Source organism: Pelodiscus sinensis, chromosome 4, assembly GCF_052426305.1.
Source record: "Pelodiscus sinensis isolate ZL-2025 chromosome 4, ASM5242630v1, whole genome shotgun sequence".
NCBI lineage: Eukaryota > Metazoa > Chordata > Testudines > Trionychidae > Pelodiscus > Pelodiscus sinensis.
This window is the reverse complement of record NC_143055.1, coordinates 77,842,843-77,863,861: the sequence shown is the minus strand read 5'-3', so window position 1 is coordinate 77,863,861 and position 21,019 is coordinate 77,842,843. Positions and strand designations below refer to the sequence as shown.

Below are 21,019 nucleotides of genomic sequence, written 5' to 3'. Positions count from 1 at the left end.
CTTAATCTAAGAATCCTAGCACTGCCAATACTAGAGTATAATGGAAAAGTTCTATGAGTGTGGAGTGTGCTACTAGAGCTCTGCTAGGATACATCTGAACTGTGCCTGGATTTACCTTCTGCTACATAGTACAGGCTGCAGCAGTTTGAATGTCATGCATGTCAGGAAAATGCCATCCACCTGCATTAATGAGTGGGGAAACTTGAGGGGACAGGCCCAGCAGCAAGGGAGGGAATACTGGCTGAAGGAGCAAAGCCTCTGAGGATGCCGGCAGCGGGACCGTGGTGCGTCTCGGTCCGCCACCCGCGTCTCCCTGGTCTGCTGGGGGGGGGGGTACTAGCTGCGCCCCCCCCCCCCCCAGCAGATCAGGGAGATGCGGGCGACGGGGATCAAAGACCAGGGAGACGGGGAGCAAAGCCGCGGAGCACGTCGGCAGCGGACAGCCCAGCCGCGCGGCAGCTGTCCCGCTGTCGGCGTCCTCAGAGGCTTTGCTCCGCATCTCCCTGGTCTGCTGGTCTCCAGCAGACCAGGGAGACGCGGAGCAAAGCCGTGGAAGACCCGGGCGGCGGGACCGCGGTGCATCTCAGTACGCCACCCGCGTCTCCCTGGTCTGCTGGGGGGGGGACGCAGCTAATACGCCCCTCCCCCAGAAGACCAGGCTTTTCTCCGGACGCCTGTGGTAGAGCAGCTGGGGCGCTGCCGGTTGGTCCCGCAGCGCTGCTCTGGGTGCTACTGGACCAACCCGGAAGCACCCCAGCTGCTCTGTCCCAGGCGTCCTGATTCAGCTGCTGCTGGTCAGTTTCAGCAGCGGCTGAATCAGGACGCCTGGAGCAGAGCAGCTGGGGTGCTGCTTGGTTGGTCCAGTAGCGTCGAGGAGCGGCGCTACTGGAGCAACCCAGCAGCAACCCAGCTGCTCTGCCCCAGGCGTCCCCAAGTCAGCCACTGCTGAAACTGACCAGCGCTGACTACAGGAAGCCCGAGGCAGAGTTGCTCTGCCCCGGGCTTCCTGGAATCAGCCGCTGATCAGTTTCAGCAGCAGCTGACTTGGGGACGCCTGGGGTTCTTAAGTTGAATCTGTATGTAAGTCGGAACTGGCGTCCAGATTCAGCCTGTTGAAACTGATCAGAGGCTGATTCCAGGAAGCCCGGGGCAGAGCAACTCTGCCTCGGGCTTCCTGTAGTCAGCCGCTGGTCAGTTTCAGCAGTGGCTGAATCTGGACGCCAGTTCTGAGTTACATACAGTTTCAACTTAAGAACAAACCTACAGTCCCTATCTTGTACGTAACCCAGGGACTGGCTGTTTTTGGGTAAATCCATTGCTCACTTACATACCAGGTAGGCAGGCTCCAAGATGGAATGAGTATCAGCAATAAAGTTGTTATGTTACCCCACTAGCCTCTGTCACATTTTCTACCTTCTGGAGCACAGTAGCATAGCTTCAGGCGTGCAGGCAACTCAAGGATAATAAACAGATTCCAGAGGCACTGGTGATAGTGCAGGCAAGCGCAGAATAGCAAATTAAATATGGCTAAACACTAGGGAAAACATACTTATGTTTGATCTGGTAGGAATGGGAGGTTGGGGTGAAGTGGAGGGCAAATTTAAATGTTTAAAGGACAAAATAATTCAAGGCTAGGAGTGAGATTGCCTTTCCTTCCCAACAGTATATCACCATCTTTCTGAAACCTAAGAATAAATGTGTGCCTGGTCTTTTCACTAACATTCAGATAACATGGTTTTCATCACCTCAATTCTTAATACTTTTTCTCTCACAGGTCACAATGATAAAGATTTTCTTTAAGGCAGTGCCCTCTAGGCAACCTATAAAGGCAGTCAAAAATCCTCCAACTCTTAAAAGACTGTTTAAGAGTTTGAAACTGAGCACCCGTATTTAGGACAATAACATTACTCCCAACACATAACTGACTTGAAAGCAATTGTTGGTACAGTTATTCTATAGAGGAAAACATTAATGAACGAGACCCTCCATGTAACTTTCATGCTGGAAATACTACTGCTCCTATTGACTTAACCGTCATCCTAAAACACTGGTAAGAGGGAATGCAGTGCAGCTTAAATACTGTATTTGCTGCTTCCCATTCCCATGGGTGGAAGAGAAATTCAAAAGAATTTGTGTCATGATAGCGTGGTGGGCTCTTAGTTCCCCCACACCCCCGAATAGAGTTACAGATCATGTCATTTGCCTTTACCAAACTCTCCAAATGGACTAGTATGGCTAAATTATACTCAGCCTCCACGTGGGTACTTTTAACCACAGAGTCACATCAGTAGTGGTCACCCCAACTGGACAATTGAGTATTTCACATACTGAACTGATGATTATCGTCCTGTATGATACTATTTCTGAGCACTACTACCTATGTAATTGACATGTTAGCCAGCCACAAGATCTAACTGGAAGATTTTACAATGATTCCATTTTCTGATAGCAATTCTCCTTCTCTTTGCTATATAGTCTGTTTTAAAGAAGATCTCAAAATAAAATGCATATGAATAACCATTTTCTTTTGATTCCCCTTATGTTCTTATGTGACATGCAAAACAAACCAGTCTTGTGGGACAGACTAGCAAGTTAATTATTTGGTAACAGTTCAAAGGCTATTGTTTATACTAGAAACTTGATCTCACTTGGAAAAATAAAAGTGTGATTTCACACAGGATATTGTTCAAGATATAGACCTTTCTCTGTCACATAACATGAGATAATTTCTCATTCTTATCTTTACTTTTTTAATGCTAAAGTAATGATTAACAAAGCAGATAGGAACTGTTTCAAAAATCCAGGGTAGATGAAACTGAACAGTTTGTCAATTAACAGACCACAAACATTACAAAGCAATTTAACCAGCACAATTTTCATGACAGAGGGAAATATTTCTATTTTATGTGTATTAATTCATAAATTGTACAATTTAGTCTTTTTCTTGGGCTGGATTGGTCTGTCTGGTTCTGCTCCACAAACTGAATAAGGATAAATCAACAAGGCCATGATACAGTACATCTATTATTCCTTATTTTTACTAGTAGTAAAAGAACTAGATTACCTTGGCATTAACATGACATGTTGCTGAATTACTGGAAATGTAAAATTGCCAAGGTTTCTGAAAGGAATTCTTCACAGCCAAGGCTTGTTTTCCATTGTGCTTTGAATCATTTTGTCTCATTTTCTTTGAGGTTTTTACAGCTCATCTGTTTAGATACACCGCTTGTGATTTGTATTGCAGCGCTTTAATATTTCTAGCTAGATTATAGTGGTCATTGGTAATAAAGCAGCTTTAAAAACAAAATGTTTAAGGTTCTCTTGTCTCAACTACTGAATACATTAGAAACAGGAAGAGTAGTATCACACACATGAAAAATACACTCATCAACAGCGATATATTTTAATGGAGACACATATGTCTGCTACTGTGGATTTTGTATAAAACTTCCACAAAGTATAGCTTTGAATGCAGGTTAAGAATCACTTATGTTTATAATAATTGAACACCAGTCAATGAAGCAGCTTTATCACTTTTACTGAACTGCTTATGCTATATATTAATGTTCCAGTCATTCTGTTAAAGGTATTTATTTGATCTTCAGTAAATTTCTCTTGCCTTGCTCTTTGGGTAAAATAGTAAACCTGGTTAGGCGTAGATGTCTGCTTAAGTATATTAGAGGAAATGTAACTTACAGACATAAGCTTAATCAAAATCATCAATTTATCAAACATGGCCAACATTCAAATCATATTGTATCTCTAATCACTTGTACAGTTGGTCCTGTATCTCCTTAAACTTTCTGGGGTTGGTCTAAGTCTTATATTATAACTGATGAGTCCAGAGAGAGAAAAGGTAAATGAATGGAAGGGACAAATTTTGAGCTTCAAATAATTCTTCCTTGGGTCGAAATGGATTTCCTCCTTATGGGCCATTCACACTTGTGGTCACTGCACTCCCAGTGATTTGGAGAGCATAGAGTCTTCTCCCTGCTGCTTTCTGCCAAGGAAGCCAGATGCTGTAAAAGGAGCCGAGGGAAACGCTGTCTGCTCTAACCCATGGGTGAGACCAGATATGGGGGAAGAAGACCATGGAGAGACTGTGCCTTCCTGAGGTTATCACCGCATTGCTCTTCCTTGTTGGATATGGCTCCATTCTCTCCCCTCCACAGTCATGTCTATAACTAACTCTATAATTTTACCACACAACACAGAGCAGAGGTTCCATTACAGTCAGCATTGTGTACTGTACGAATCTTGGGATGAATTCAGTGCTCAGTTTAAACAACAGGAATGAGAGTCTGAGAAAAGGAGCTGGCTGAGATACATACTCCACAAGTAGACAACATCTGGAGTTTATGCTCTGTTATTATTCAGTTAGCTGTATTGTGAACACAAAGTTTGAAATATTTTCTTTTCTTCTCCTTCTCCTTCTACAAAGTCACTACAAGTTTTGCTACTTACCTCCCAAACACTACAGCATTTCAAAGCCATGTGTGTGGTTCAGTCACTTGCATGTTTGTCTTTTTGCATTGCCCTGATGCCGATTATAATTATTGTGAGTGTGCTTGTATCTTAAGAGCTCCTTATCCCCCCTGGCTTCAACAGCACACTAGTCATATAATTTGTTCCTCACAGGAGTAAAGGCTGTGAGATTGTTCATAATATTTTCTGTGAATCCAAGATGTGAATGTCTCCTCTACAGTTATATTGTAGCTGTGTTTATCCTTAGGATATCAGAGAATCAAAGTGGGTGAGCTAATATTTTTAGACCAACTCGTTGGTGGGCAATACAAGCTCTCAAACTTGCAGAGCTCTGTTTCGGATATGGGAAAAGTTCTCAGTGTCACAGCTAAACGCATGATGGAACAGTTTACCTTCCATAGTATCTAATTATATGTTAAGTGGCCAGTTAACCCTTCTGCAGTCAAAGGACAAAATGAAACGTGATAAACCATACATCCAATGTCAAGCCCATGACTTCTAATGTCTAGGACTTTGTCTACTGTAGCGGGTTCACTCACTTTCTGCACGGCTGACTCACTTTTTCTTCTTTTCGCCCGGCTCTTCCCTCCAGGGTGGCTGTTTGGGGCAAGTAGCTCCGACGCACCCCCTTTGGGTGTGGTGGTATTTTTCAGGTCACTGCCCTTTGGCAGTGAGCACTCCTCGGTTGCTCCGCACCCCCCTTCTGTGGGACACTTCTCCTCCAGGGTCCTCCCGACGCTCAGGGACCCCCAGTTCTTCTCCTTGGAGACTCCTAACTCCCCTCGCGCTGTCCTGGCCTCAGGCCCCTTGCCAGCTCCTTAACAGCCCCTCTGGGCAGGCTGCAGGATGTCTAGGCCCCTACTCCCTGGCCACAGGCTCCCTTCTGCCTGCCCAGTTGCCTCCCGGACTTATGGCCTAGGGCTTCCCTGGCTCAGCCTCTCCTGGCCTACTGCAGCTGCCTCCTATGCAGCCCAGCCCTTTAGGGCTGCCTCCTATGCAGCCCTGGGCCTCAGGCCGTGTAGCCTGGGTTCCTCCTGCCTAAGCCTCCCCCGTCCTGCCCTCCTCCAAGGAGCCTCCTTCTTCCCTGGCTGTCAGGTCTTAACTGCTCTCTCCTCAAGAGCAGCAGTCAGGTCACTCTCTCTCCTCCCAGGAGCTGTTATTATATACCTCAGCTGGGCCCTCCTAATTGCCCACAGCTGGGGTCTCCTCCCACCAGCTCCCTGGCCCCTCAAAGGGCCAGGGCAGGGCAATACACTGTCACACTACATTTAGAAGTTTAAAGCACAGCCCCAGCGGCAGTGCCGCAGCAGCACTTTAAACTGATGGCTCTTGAATGGTGTGTAGATATTGCTCTGTGGTGGAAATCTATGAGGGAGTTTAGGTCATCTCTCTAGGACATGAAAATATCAGTGATGTTGATCATTGGATTTTGTGGTGCTTTTGTACAGAAAGTCTTCCTCAAAGTCACCCATGAAGAAGTTGGCCTGTTTGGGGATATATCCTAGTGATCATGGTTTGGACATGTTTGAATGTAAAATTGTTTTTATAGGTGAGAATGAAATTGATGAAATCAGCCATGTGTTTAGGGATGCCCTGTTTTTTAGACATTTGAGACAGATGACAATACTATTGTCATGATGGATATCTATGTTACAGGGGCGTAATGATGGCAAGGATCGTGTTCTGAGGGAGGTAGCTAATGTGGCTGAGTTTCTAGAGAGAAATCATTAGTGACTCAAAGAAAACAAGCCCTTCATATGATGAGTAGTTTGAGGATGGTTTCTGAGAGTACTGATGTTCTTTCTGTAGGAGTATCATAAGCAAGTATGATGGGTCTGCCCGGGTTCTCTTTTTGGTGTATCACAGGAAGCAAAAGGTTCCTGGGATGGGTTTGTGTGTGGATGGAGCTAGTTGGAGAATGATTTGATATCTCTAAATTCTTGGATGGATTGTGATATGGTGTTTTTGAGTTATTTATAGTAGGCATTTTTGAGGAATTGTGGGTCGGCCTTATTAACAGTCATCTTTGCTGAGGACTACAGAGATACCCCCTCCCTTTTCTGCTGATTTTAGTTGCAACTTTGTTGCAAGTTTGAAGACATCATTGAAAGTAACATTTTACATAAAAAAGCTAGAGTTAAATTACTTTTTAATAACTAAGGTTATTTAAAGGGAAAGTAAGACTATAATAAACAAATGAGTAAATGCAGGAATGTGTGCGTAAATTAAAGGGACATATTTACATTCAAATGTGTAATGCACATCTATTATAGCCTGTGACAAAAATAATTTTCTGTACCCATAAATGCAGAACACATGCAGACAACATAACTTTCTATGTGCATTTTGGAAAAATTGAGCTGCCAATCTATAAAACTTCTCTTTGATATGGTCCCTTTCACCATTCAGAGTCCACCAGGTACCCAAAGCAAAGACGCGGTACAAGTTAGATAAAGTGATTCTGCGTGATAAATACTTCTTGCCGATCTTCCTTGGTTATAAACCATGAATCTTCTCTTTTTAGCTGTAGAAGAGAGTGATAATCTTCTTAGACTGAGGGCTCTTTGGGGCAAAAACCTCTTAATAGGTAATTGCAGTGCAATTAGAACCTGATTATAATACATTGATACCCAGGGATCCAAACAGTAAATGAATGCCTATATTTACTAGTATAAAAGCAACACAGCAAAGCAAGAAAGAGAGCAGTTGGGACTGAGTAGGACCCAAAGGTAGCACTTTTGTGCTACCTATCACTCGTGCACAGAAGAGTTCCAGAAAGGTAAATGCTCATAGTATCCATAAAACAATTCACAGCAAGGCTCACTGACCCCACATTTTTCTCATGGGGTTGGCATACTTTAATTGTAAGGCTATGGATGTGATTCATGGCAGAACCTTCCCTGTACTGCCTGCCTATGGTGTTTTACAGTAGGCTGCTTTATTCCAGCTGTTTCAATATAGTTAGGCCCATTAGACACATACTTATATTGTCACCTTTTCCTACTTCACACTCATGCAAATGCCCAAGCTATTGTAATTCAGCAGCTCTCAGCTTGACAAACCCTGTAACAAAGCCTAGCAGTGCCATTTCAATGAACATAGGCTTTTTTACCCAGTTTGCCAGTTTTAAACCTCCACCCATGCAACATATTGTGACATACTGATTCAGCTTCACTGGAGCCCTGCAAAAATAGAAGTTAAAACACTGTCTATATTATCACCGATTCAAAATGAATAGCTAGATTACACTATGACAAAACTTAACTTTTCAGATAAGGCACAAGCAATAATATTTTCATGAAAATCATAGGACTACTGCTTGAATGTCCGATGTGGATTTAAGATATGCATACGATTTTCGGTCTGCTTTGTGGCACTAACAAATTACATGTTTTTAATGTGATCTCACTGTCATGTAATTTTACATGACAATCTTCAAAAATAAACAAACTACTCCATGGTTTAAAGGATTACACGGCTGATATTTATATTAAGTAAAACAATAGCAGTACGTTTGATTGTCAAAGTATAGTAGGCTTTTTTGTTTAAAGACAACTACATAATCGACTACACTAAATATCTTTAGAAACAATTCAATTACAATATTTAAAGACCAAATGTTAGTGAACAGAAATGCATCCAAACAAAAATTAGTAAAAGCTTCCATTCTCCCCCCCCCCCCCCCCCGAGTGATTCCTACCATTCCCTGTGTTCATCTTTTCCTGTTGTATACATAGAGCACTGCGGGGACCTAAACAATGACTAAGCACTGTACACATGTCTTCTATTTCTTGTAAATGGTACATAATCTGGAATAGGGAAATTGTTGAAACGTAGCCCCTAAAACCATTGCTGTGAGAATTGTACCCAAGTATAGGAATTAGAGCAGAGAGTGGAAATGACAAGATGTCCCAGCATTTAAATCCAAGATAACACTCATAATTTTGACAAAGCCAACAGGAACATCAAGATGTGTCCTTAGAAACCTAACTATATATCATTTCACCAGTGTCTAAATATCGTAAAGTGTAGTGTAGACAGCAGCATGTCCACTAATAGATGGTGCTATATTTTTATCTTGGTGTTAAATTGTCTTGTCTGCTGTTAATCTGACTTGGCAGACTCTCCAGTCTTATCTCTGTGGGCAGGAGTTGGTACTTGGAGTGTCCCGATAAATCAGCAATGCTATACATACTACAAATGTTGTATTTGTGTCTATACATTCATTTTACTCATATCCCTCCTGCTGTGATGGATGTTTACAACTTGCAAATTTGTAATGACACTGAAAAATCCTCACAATATTCTTTCCTGAAACTTTCCAAAAACAGCCTGTCTTCTTTGAGTTTATATAATTGTCCAGCATAGGATATACAAGTGCCCATCAGCACAATGTGGATGCAAAATATTGCCTTTCACAGTTACTTATACTAAATCAGGTAGATGGGAAATTTTGAAAACATGCATAATGCAAAAATTCACTAGTGTTTACCCTGCATGCAATATAGTATGACTACAACAAGCTTTCGAGCCTGAAAATCCTGTTTGTGCTGGTAGCCTTTACTCAAAATAAGATACACCAATAGTCCTGGGAGGAGCCCCTCCCATCCAAAACCCAGACCTGGATGGACCATCACCTATCTGAATGAATCCTGTTCAAGCATCTCTCCGCCCCTTACTTCAAAAAGTTGCAGGATTTAGCCCACTACAACTATTTAATACAAGAAGATTTTCCCAACTTTAGTGGCCAGGGCTCTTACCATTTAGGAGGAGTTCTTGAACAAAAAGACAGATAGACAGACAGACTCACTCACTTACAAACGCTCTCAAATATATAGTAGGTTATGCTTAATACCTAATTATTTATTTATATTTTTCTGTTTTTCAACTAAGTGTCTTATTCATATTACAAATAAAGCTCATGTTTCCCTGAATCACTTGTAAATGAAGACTAATGATTATGTCTAGACTGGGTTTTCAGTTAGGCCAACAGATAATCTAAGCTATTCTTCAAAACTACCACCTAAACCAAACATCTTTCTTCAGTGATCATATTTCTGAATGCAAGTATATTAAAAATGTGTGTAAACAATACAATTAACAGGGTATAAGCTATCAGCACATTAATGTACAGAATCCTATGCCCTCATTACATAGAGATTGAGATCTAAGCTAGAAGAAACTGACACTTCATCCTTAATACTTCCAGTAGTATGTTTTCCTAACTCGGCCTAGGTATAAGCCTTTGAAAAATGTGAGGTCATACATGTTCAGTAAAGACTGGAGTATGGCAGCTACATTTTCTGAAGATTCAGTTTGCGCTGAGCATGCGCTATCCTGATTGCCAACATCCTGATTGCCAACTAGATAATAGTACATACACAACCCCCTCAGAAAGAACTAGCATGCACCATTCCTGGATGCAGAGATGGAGCAGGATTTTCCTGTTTTTGGTCCTCCTGGCTGTTGAGGCCTGGCAGAGTGAAATCAGATATGGGTGTGAGTGATGAAAATAGACTGGTTAGGCAAGGAGACAGACTAAATGAGCTGCAGATAAGGTGGTGGAAAAGGCCCAGGTGAAGCAGACTTGAACTAGAAGCCAAGGTGGGAAAGAATGGGATGAGATGGTCAGGAGGGGAGCAGACTTTTCCTGGAAGGGCGATAGAAGAGACTGTGATAGTAAGACAGGAAGATGATTGCAGGTAGAGACAAAACTGGAGTAGGGTCAGGCTCCAGGGGACAGGGACAGATCAGGTCAGGGTTAAAAGAGTTTGTGACTAGAACTTGAACTTGCTGCTATTCAGAATAGAACCTAAGAATATACCTCTTACAGTATAGAAGACTTTAATTTTTCTAGTTGATTTTCATCCTGGCAAATATATTTCAGGTTTGTTTTTCTTTAATATGGACCAGTCAGCCAATGCAGTACATAACTACACAGACATTTTTTCTCCCAAGTTAGCATTATGACTTTATTTTGTGATTTATTACAAGCTGTATATCCAATAGTCAAAGTATAAACTAAGTATAATGTTAAAGCTTTTTAAAACCAAAATACTTTACTCTTTTCTTTCCAATTTGCATAGGATGGGATAAGTGTGCTGGTTAAAGGATATACCATACATAAACAAAACTGTAATTCATAAGACTGTACTTACAGAGTTAATATCTTGGGAGTCAACTGCTTTTAAATGGACATAACCATAAATGAAAAACCATACACCTGGAGCAATAAATATGGCTGCCTGTCTATGAACACACTGCCTCATGAAGACAACAAGCCACTGAACTTCTCATTACGATGTAGACTTTTCTACTTCAAAGAAATTAAACAATAAAACAAGCCAGAACTGGTCTCACTAAAACTGATTAATTTTTTCTATTTGACAAAAGGCCAGAATATAGAGGGATTTTGATAGCTATTTTTGAAATCGTTAATAGCAACATCTGTTTTTCATATTGTCAGTATCATGGAACTTGCAAGCATAAAGCTTCATCCATACTGAAAATCTTTTCATTTGTCATTTCTATATTTAAATGCATACACCAAGATCTGTCCTCCTTTCTAGGGCCAGAAAATTCAGAAATAGATGCTTTGCCACAGTAAGCACATCTCTGTTACTTAAACTGTATACCTCTGGCTTGAAAGTCTTACAAAACTAAAATATAGTAGATCTAGGCTGTAATAAAAAAGAATCTTAAATACCTTTGGTAAAAATAGATATATTTAACAAGATTAGAAAAAGCAAATAGTTATATGTCAAAAGGAGAGTATAAAAATGTACACGATAAAAAATACAAACAAAAAGTTGTGGGCATAGTAATTAAAGTAAAACCACTGTTCTTCTCACTACTTGCCTCCTTAATTCACGCATATGGTTCAGTCCATTTTTTCTAAAAGGCAGGAACTTTCATAGCGTGTGTGGAAACATCCAGTCTTTCCTAATTAAGTTTAATTCAGAATAAGACAGTTTGTTTTTAACCAAGTTTGTAAGACCTAGAACACTCGGATTTAGAGCATGTAGGAGTGGTTGAGTACAGTAAGAGAGATTCCAAATGTTGTCAATCAAAGGGCAGATGCATTGGAGATGTAGAAGTAAGGCAGCAAGCAGAGTCAAGTCTTCATGGTGGGAGCACTCTAATGTGTTATACTAAACTTTTAAATCCGTGTAATGTCAAGCCAACTGCAAAAGACAATATACACCTTTAAAAATCCCTCACCGGTGCCTTTCTCCCATCCTTTGACTGGGCCTCCAAGCAACAGTGCCTTTACACAACATATAATCTCATCTTGGTTTCTTCTCTCTTTAGAGCTCACTGTAAATCCTGAAGATGGAAGATCCCCAAAGCAAACAACTGAGATTACGAAAGGAGATAATGCACAAGCCCCATAACAGAACCAGCCATTGATTGAATGTACTTTGAAAGAAAGAAGCACGGTTAGCCACATTTATCCTTCAGTATTCCCTTTGCACACACAGTCACACTCCTCATGGTGTTCCAGGGGTACATCTGTCAATGATTTATGCAATCCCTTTACTCCGCTTCTGGGCTTCAGCTGAAGAACCTGAAAGAGGACAATTGGGAGCCAGGCTTTTAAGTAAATCATTAAATATCTTGCTCATGATCTACAAAATGCTGGTAGCAGTAAACTGGAAGACAGAGAAACCACAAAAGGAAACACAGTCAACTCCACAACTGAGTTTCTTCATTTATTCCGCTCATTAATATACATTACTTTTTTTTTGGCTTTACTTCAAGCTTTCCACAAACTTGATTAAGACATTAAGATATGCTAGACGGACATTTACTTTGGTCAAAGCAAACTTTACTGCAGTTAGTTTTGGGCAGGGTATTTTTTTCTTTTTTGTTTGAAGGATTACACATATATTTGCCTTAATAATTAAATATTATCAGATGGTTCTGGACAAAATAATGTTGACTTTAGCTATAGATATTCAGTGATGTGTAGTTTAAAAAAAGGGTTTTCCACTCACAGCTGTGGAAGGTATTTTAATTTCATATACAAATTTAATAGCTTTTTAAAATGATAATTTTATAAGCCTTATACAATATAGTTTAAAAGGTATACTGTTGCATATTTATCTAATAAATTAGTTGATCTGCTCTTAGATAGTTCAGTGATGTTCACGAACTTGCTCAAAAGTGCTCACAGAAGCTGTTTTTTCTATTGAAAGCTATAATTTCTGTGATAACATGAAAACAGATGTTGTAAATTGTTATAAACTGTAAATTAACTCATGTCACTATGTTGCATAAGCCACTTCCTTTCTCTTTAGAAAATTACCACTAGTCAAATCTATTTCTTTACAAATGGATTATAGCATGGTAAAAAAAATATATATAAATAATGAGTCATTGAATCCATACACCTACAGGTTCAAGAAATAAGTAGAGAAACTAAATGGATATATTTAGGTCTTCAATTAATGTCAGAAACAGGAAACATTTTACATGACCTACTGTTGTTTAACCCTTTATATTTCTTCAGCTTTGGCATATTATCAAGTGTAAAATGATAACTTTCAAAATGGGCCAGCTGTTTTAAAGTGTTTTTCAATTCACTTTTTTTTTTTAAATAGAGCCTCTCTTATTTAGCCCATCATAGATAGATTATTCAAATATAGACCTCCTCAGTCTACAGTATCTCCCCCGGGGAAAATCCTTTTTGTCCACAAAAATAACCTCTATTAAAAAAAATAACATTTGGAATGTTTTACAACAAAAATAGAAAAGTTATATTTTCCACTGACGTTCCCAGAAGAATGGAGTAAGAGAGCAGAGGTTCTGATTTTTTTAAACTCTTAGTAAATGAGAAAGCTTCTTCCAAATGTGTGTCTGTACAGTGACATTATCCTTATCCTATGAACTGTGTTTGGTCAGCCTTCACATTCACAATAAAGATTATTTTGTGAATGGATTTTCTCTGGCCTCAAATACAGAAACACATAATGTGGTACATACCTCATGGTATTTTTTGGTAACTTTGGTTGGGATGCATTGGCACTCACTGCAAGCATGGTGACAGCAGGCACAGTTTCCACTGCAACGTTTAACCAATAGACAGAGTGGCCAGAAGATGGTGTCAGTTCGCTTCAGTTCCTCCCTCAGCGACACAGAGAAATTGCGAGGTGTACAGCTGTAGAGGCGTACCTCCTCCTTTAGAAGGTTCAGATCCACCACTAAAGAGCAAATATATCTTTCAGTGACTTATCAAATGCCATCAATAAACCAAAACACTCAAAGGAGTACAAATCCAAGGTCTGCAGTGTCTCTGCAGACCAGATCCCCAATTGACTTGGATGGGGAGTTCATTTCAATGGGAGTAAGATGCTAAAATACTTCTAGAGATCTGGCTCTGAGAGTTTCACCATTGGGGAACTTGTGTGAAGTGTGCTTTAGCTCTTAGGCTGCAAATAATGGCTTTAGTGTGGCCACATACAATATTCTTCCTCTCCTCAAACCCGAAGGTAATTCACCCTGTCAAAAAGCTATACTGAGACAGGATTTAGGCTGTAAATTAAACTGCAGTATTTTGAAGCAGTCTCTGGATTTTTATTCTATTTCATTATTCATTAAGGATTGGTAAATCCACTACAATTAAAAATCCTGCAAACATTTTTGACATTTTAAAACTTGTTCAAAGTGTACAAATGTTTTCTTCACTATATTTTCAATGCATGCTTTTAATCAAGGAGAGTCAATAGAAAGGAAAAACAGAATATCTTTTTCTTAGCTAAAGGAAGTCTGAATTATGGCCTATTCATGGAACTTCTAGAAAACAATGCTTATATCAATGAATATCCTATATACAGCGTATGCATATAAATATATTTACTATACAGAGAGAGAGCAGGAGACGCAAGTTCAAAAGTTGGTAAAACAAGTTAATCCATCTCCATCATACATGGAACTTCACTACATCAGTGTCCTTATAAACAGGTTCTACTGTAGCATATGAAAGTTTTAGCATGTTGAGGGCTGAACAACTAATGGTAAAAAACAAAAATAGGGCAGTATACTTCTCCTAATTCCATGAACAAGAATTAATGAGCCTTGAAAGGGGAAAATGCCATTCTTGAAAAAAACTACAGTTGGATTTGTGGAACACTAAACATATTTTCTTAGCGTAGGTTTTGATGAAAAGCGCTGTAATTTGGCTTTGGGTAGAAAAAAAGGTTACAATGACCTGTGATATTTGGAATGATTCCACCTCCCCAAGGAATACATGCAGGCTGTGTCTACACTGGCACCCTTTTCCATAAAAGAGATGCTAATGAGACACTTCGGAATTGCAAATTCCGCAGGGGATTTAAATATCCCCCGCAGCATTTGAATGAACATGGCTGCCGCTTTTTTCCGGCTCGGGGTTTTGCCGGAGAAAAGCGCCAGTCTAGATGGGATCTTGCGGAAAATAAGCCCTTTCAAGTAGGAATAAGGGATCTTACGGAAAAGGGCTTATTTTCCGCAAGATCCCGTCTAGACTGGCGCTTTTCTCCGGCAAAACCCCGAGCCAGAAAAAAGCGGCAGCCATGTTCATGCAAATGCCGCGGGGGATATTTAAATCCCCCGCGGAATTTGCAATTCCGAAGTGTCTCATTAGCATCCCATTAGACACAGCCACAGTGTCTAATGGTATCTCCTATTTTTTTCACTGGTGAGTCAGTAGCATTACATTTTCCTCTTTCTAAACACCTATGTCAGCGTAGCTTTTGGAAATGCTGAAATAAAAATCTCTGACAAACTAGTACTATGCTTAACAGTAACCATTTTCTAGAAGACTAATGACAGAAAACCGGGATGGGGAACAACCTCACATCATCCCATTTATATTACAAATACATTCATATAAACGTAGTAAAAAAAAACCAAAGAAATACTTTGCGTAAATTTCTAGTGGTTGAGAGAGAGAGAAAATCATGGAACAGATTACTTCCAAATAAAAGTGTAACACTTGAAAATAAACAAAACAGAAGAAAAATGTGTGTATTAATCAGTGGTTACCTGCTGGTTTGTTAAACACTGATCTGCATGTATTCTTAGTGGAACATGGTCTCTGGTTTCAAATTAACAAAATATAATTACCCTACTAGTTCCCTCATGGCCATATGACACAGTTAGCTATTTCACTTTATGCCAAGATGAGCTGGTTTAACACTTTCTTTTTCCTTTTAACTTATGTAAAGAATATGTACTATAGTGCAACTGTAAACTAGCTGTGCCAACTGATGGATAAGCTGGTTATTAAACTAACTGATAACAGAAATAAGAGCACAGTGGGAACTGTTTGCCTTACTGTTTCAGTCAAATTTGGTTTCTCCCTGTGTATGAGGAAGTAACTCTTTGTACACTTTTAAAGAATCATTTGAATTTTCAGATGTCCTATGAGGAACTGTCTATATTCAAAACCACCATGTTAAAACTTAAATAAAGCTGCTACAATAGTGTCTACAATGGGCTAGCTACTACCCACATGAAAAAAAAGATACAGTTCCTGTTGTAACAAGCCTGCAATATAAAGGTTAAAATACAGTAATGGGGTTTTGTACTCATTGTGGCTAAGATGAGAAGGCAAACAAATTATATTTGTACTAGTTACAAATACAGGGGTGGGCAAAAGGACCTCCATGGGCCAGATCTGGCCTGCCAAGCTGCTTCATCCAGCTTGCAGAAGTCCTGCCGCTCCCCTGCCCCACGGTGAATCAGGGCCTAGGGATAGGGGAGTGTATGGTGGTGAGAGTCAACCCTGGTGGCTGATTAAGTGCTGCGCACCACAGGCAGGGACGAGACTTCTCATTGCTCAGCTGGTGGGTGACTAAGTACAATGCTCCCTTGCAGGGCAAGTGCAGACTTCACATGTTCCCTCGCCTGCAGGCCCTGATTGACCTGAGGGGGGGAGAGTGCCTGAAGTCTTCTCCCACTGCCAGAGGCACAGACATCTAGAGGGAAATGCCAGCTGTTCAGAACCCCACCCACACACCAATCAGAGGCAGGGAAGCATGGAAATGTCCTGGCCCCGCTCCTTCCACGGCAGCCTGGGGCCACTTAAACTTTCAAGTGGCCCCAATCAAAAAGTGTTGCCGACCCCAATAAAGTGTAATATTAATTATCTACCATGGTTTGACAATATTGATGCAGACAAAGCATACTTGTCTCTTTTGGTCATCAGCCTGTATGTGCTAAACAGAATGAATTGATTATTTTTAACCTTGCTGCAGGTAGGTGTCTTCCTCTGAAAACAAAACAAACAAACAAACAAACAAACGAGGAGTCCTGTGGCATGTTAGAGATTAACACATTTATTTGGGATTCAGCTTTCATGGTTAAGAATCACTTTGTCTGATGCATTGGAATAGAAATTACAGAGGCAAAGAACAGAGTTACTTATCCACTGTAGGATCAGTGTTATCGAGGCAAATTCACTCCAGGTGGATGTGACACACTTCTCCTTCAGCTGTGGGGAGTGAGAGTACCAAACTGCTTTTGTAGTGAGATAACCACTCTAAATCCTTATTTAGTCCTAATTTGATTGTGTTAAATTTGAAAATGAATTATACCTCTAATTTCAATTTATCATCTGATTTTGAAGTTTGTTTTTTGCAAAAAGTGTGGTTATTTTTAAATTCATTACTGATGTTCAGGGAGGTTAAAGTGTTCTCCTACATGTTTCTGTATGTTACTTTTCTTGATGTCTGATTTGTGTCCATTTACCCTTTGGTGCAGGGATGGTCCTTTGCCCACATATCTGTGCAAGTGACACCATCACAAGACCTAACCACATAAGCTACAATCAGGGGCCCATCAACCTGTACATCTACTAATGTGATGTGCCAGCAATGCCCCCTTGCCATGTATATTGGCCAAACCGGACAAGGGTCAGTGTGCTTGGTGAAGATGTATGTAGTGTATTTTGTGACAACTAAGCATAGTTTGTCCAAGGAAATACCCCTTCCCCCTCCCCGGAAATTGTTACTGCTCTGGAGAAATGGTCTGAAGTTCAGGAGAATATAGGTAGTGGTAAGGAAATGCCTAAATGAATACTGTATTTTGGATCTCAATATCTGTCACAGAACTTGGGTATCTGATGGCTAATGCTGGAGGCTAACGGATCATGGATGAAATTTGTATGTTGCTAGCAATCCATGAAAATTCCACTTTGAAGAGGGACCTCAAAGTTGTTCCTATGAATAATGGACAGATATGGATTATGCTGAGAGTAGCCAGAATGGATGATCAGACCTTAGAGGCTCAGGCCTTAGAGGTTTTTCAGAAACCCAAGAGTTTTTCAGCAGGGATTGCCTCTTGGTTCCTATATTTGGTGGTTCAAATAATCTTTGAAAGTGGTGATGTGAGACCTGATAAGGATGAGTTGCACGCTGTTGCCTTCCCAGTGAAAGGGAGACTAGTCAGATCTCCCATAAGTACAAGATATAGTTGTGACCAAGTAGCCTCACTTAACCATATCAAAGCAGGATTCCAATGTCCTCTGCATCCGACACTATCTGGAGACAACCTCCTCAAGGTTTTGAATTATGTTGGAAAGACTGCTGCAGATTGAATCATATCAGGACATCTCATAGGAGATGTGGGCAATCCTCTTTAAATGGAAAATAAGTCAAACACCTATATGTGTCTGTGGTCAACAGGCACAAATAATGGAGCACATCATATCTGAGTGTCCCCTTTGTTTTTTGCCAGGGGCCCAAAGGACATTCATTTGTTCCCTGCAGTGGCAATGTGTTATCAAACTCTCCACAACAAAAGTGAGAAAGAGAATTTTATAAAACATGAAAGGAAAGTGAGGGTGGCATTGTTCATGTTAGAAATAACTAAGTATAAAATTCCAAAGGAATCCTTGCCATCAACCCTAGTATTGAACAACTATGGGGATTTGTTGGCTTCTTTCAATATGAAGACAATCCAATGGCTCGGTTGCATGGGAACCCTGACAATTTGTAAGATTAATGTCTGGCCCCTTGCATGCCCCACACAAAACCCTTCTATTCAAACTGGCACCTGTGTCACAGAACAAAGATCATGATAGTCATCACTTTCAGAAATGAGGTCTCTGTGTGTGAATGCATGAAATGGCCAACTGGGTTAATCAGATAAAGTGGTTACTGGAAATATCCAGAGCAGTCACCTAACCTCTATAGATATTTCTGACTTTCATCCTGATTATAAACAAATCAAATGTCCTCTGATCCTTTGAAGAATCTGAGTCACTTGAGGTCTAATATGAGCACTGCAGATCAGAGAAGCCTTTCTTTTTCTTAAAAGAATCTCAAGATGTGAAACTCCTGTCCAGTTCTCTGACAGTTACATCTCTCCAATGCACTTATGTGAATATAGGTGTAATGTGAGACCTAATTATGTGGGTGCAATTCCATGTTAGAGTTTGTGAAAAGTTTCTCCTGTCCACACACTGTCATCCAAATAGATGTGGTAAATTGTTTTGTGAAATATTCTTAAATCCTGCCTTTTCTTCTATGAATTGGACTGGCCATTTAGGCTCCTAAATGAACAACCAGACACATCACATGCTTTCCTCAGTAAGGCCAGAAGTAAGGGTAGGAATAAATGGTAAGTTTTCCAAATGGAGAGAAGTAACTAGTGGGGTCCCCCAAGGGTCTGTCCTGGGACAAATTCTACTCAACTTATTTATAAATGATCTAGAGAAAGGGGTGAACAGCGAAGTGGCAAAATTTGCAGATGATACCAAACTGCTCAAAATAGTTAAGACTAAAGCAGACTGTGAAGAGCTTCAAAAAGATCTCACCAAACTAAGTGATTGGGCAACAAAATGGCAAATGAAATTAAATGTTGATAAATGTAAAGTAATGAACATTGGAAAAAATAATCCCAACTATACATACAATATAATGGGGACTAATTTAGCTACAACTACTCACGAGAGAGATCTTGGGGTCATTGTGGATAGTTCTCTGAAAACAACCACTCAGTGTGAAGCAGCAGTCAAAAAAGCAAATAGAATGTTAGGAATCATTAAAAAAGGGATAGAGAATAAGACTAAAACTATTTTAATGCCTCTATATAAAACCATGGTATGCCCACATCTTGATTACTGCATACAGATGTGATTGCCTCATCTCAAAAAAGATATATTGGCATTGGAAAAGGTTCAGAAAAGGGCAACAAAAATTATTAGGGGTTTGGAATGGGTCCCACATTAAAAAAGATTAAAAGGACTTGGACTTTTCAGCTTAGAAAAGAAGAGACTAAAGGGGGATATGATAGAGGTCTATAAATTCATGACCGGTATAGAAAAAATGAATAAGGAAACGTTATTTACATATTCCCACAACATAAGAAGTAGGGGCCACCAAATGAAATTAATAGGCAGTAGGTTTACAACAAACAGAATGAAGTTTTTTTCACTCAGCGCACAATCTGTGGAACTCCTTGCCAGAGGATGTGGTAAAAGCTAGGACTTGAACAGGGTTCAAAAAAGAGCTAGATAGATTCATGGAGGTTAGGTCCATTAATGGCTGTTATCCAGGATGGGCAAAAAATGGTGTCCCTAGCTTCTGTTTCTCTGGAGGTGGGTGACAGGGGAGGGAGCGTGTGAGGATTACCTTACCTGTTGTGTCCCCTCACTCTGGGGCATCTGGTTTTGGCCACTGTTGGCAGACAGGATACTGGGCTGGATGACAGGATATTGGCCTGACCCAGTATGGCTGTTCTTATGTTCTTAAGTGGGAGGATGGAGAAGGGGAGGGGGGTAAGAGAAGGGAGGTGAACTCCTGCAGGGAGTTAAAAAAGGGTAGAGCTTGGCACACAAAATCTCTCCTGACTGACATCTGCTGCCTGAGCAAAAGCAGAGGTATATGCCTATTTGCCAGTGCCTGTTATTGGCATATCATAGGGCACAGGTTGGAGGAAGGTGGAGTGGGGCTTGTTCGAAATGAAAATTAAATGAATAATCATTTTAGAAACAAATTGGAGACAGGTTTGAACAAAATCCTAGATTCAAACACCCCAATTCTGGACAGGTTCTGAATGTGAACCCAGTCCCAACATTTTCAATTCAGTATAGTTTAGTGTGCTTTATTGTAACAACAGAACTTCTCTAGAAAAACTTCAGGTTCAGCTTTACGTCTAACAAAGCACCCAATATGTATAGCTACTATTTCACAGCATGTATCCTTGCCCTATCTTATTTCTTACATAATGTACTTGCATTAAAGGGTCTGTGGCAAATTTGTCCAGTGCTTATGTGATAATTTCTTTGAACTGTGTGAATGAAGCTCTTATTTTTTCAGAGTATCTGTCTGTCCAAAAACATATTTTAACATACTGTCACCACAAAACTAGATGACAGAATGTATATACTCCCTTAAAATGTTTACTTGACCATAATAAAAGGTTTTATGAATTTCCCAAGTGAACTAAGTTTCGATACCTATTATAATGTGAAAATTTAAACACACTTTCAACTTGGCTTTCACTCATTTATCATGGTTGACACAACAGTCAAAAGTTCCTTTTTTAA

At 40.2% G+C, this 21,019-nt stretch overlaps 1 protein-coding gene across 4 annotated transcripts in view; it reads right to left on the bottom strand.

Moving 5' to 3' along the window:
* Positions 1 to 10,410: 10,410 nt before the first annotated feature.
* PDGFC (platelet derived growth factor C) overlaps positions 10,411 to 21,019 on the bottom strand; it is a 199,064-nt gene continuing 188,455 nt past the window's right edge. For 3 of the 4 annotated variants that reach the window (XM_075930117.2, XM_075930118.2, XM_075930119.2), the window contains exons 7-8: positions 13,471 to 13,688; positions 10,411 to 12,052 (exon numbers count right to left, since the gene is read on the bottom strand). In XM_075930117.2, the coding sequence (XP_075786232.1) occupies positions 11,936 to 12,052; positions 13,471 to 13,688 (335 nt within the window). In that variant the 3' untranslated portion in view covers positions 10,411 to 11,935. The remainder of the gene's footprint in view (positions 12,053 to 13,470; positions 13,689 to 21,019) is intronic. The other variant, XM_006121850.3, reaches the window with a different exon arrangement.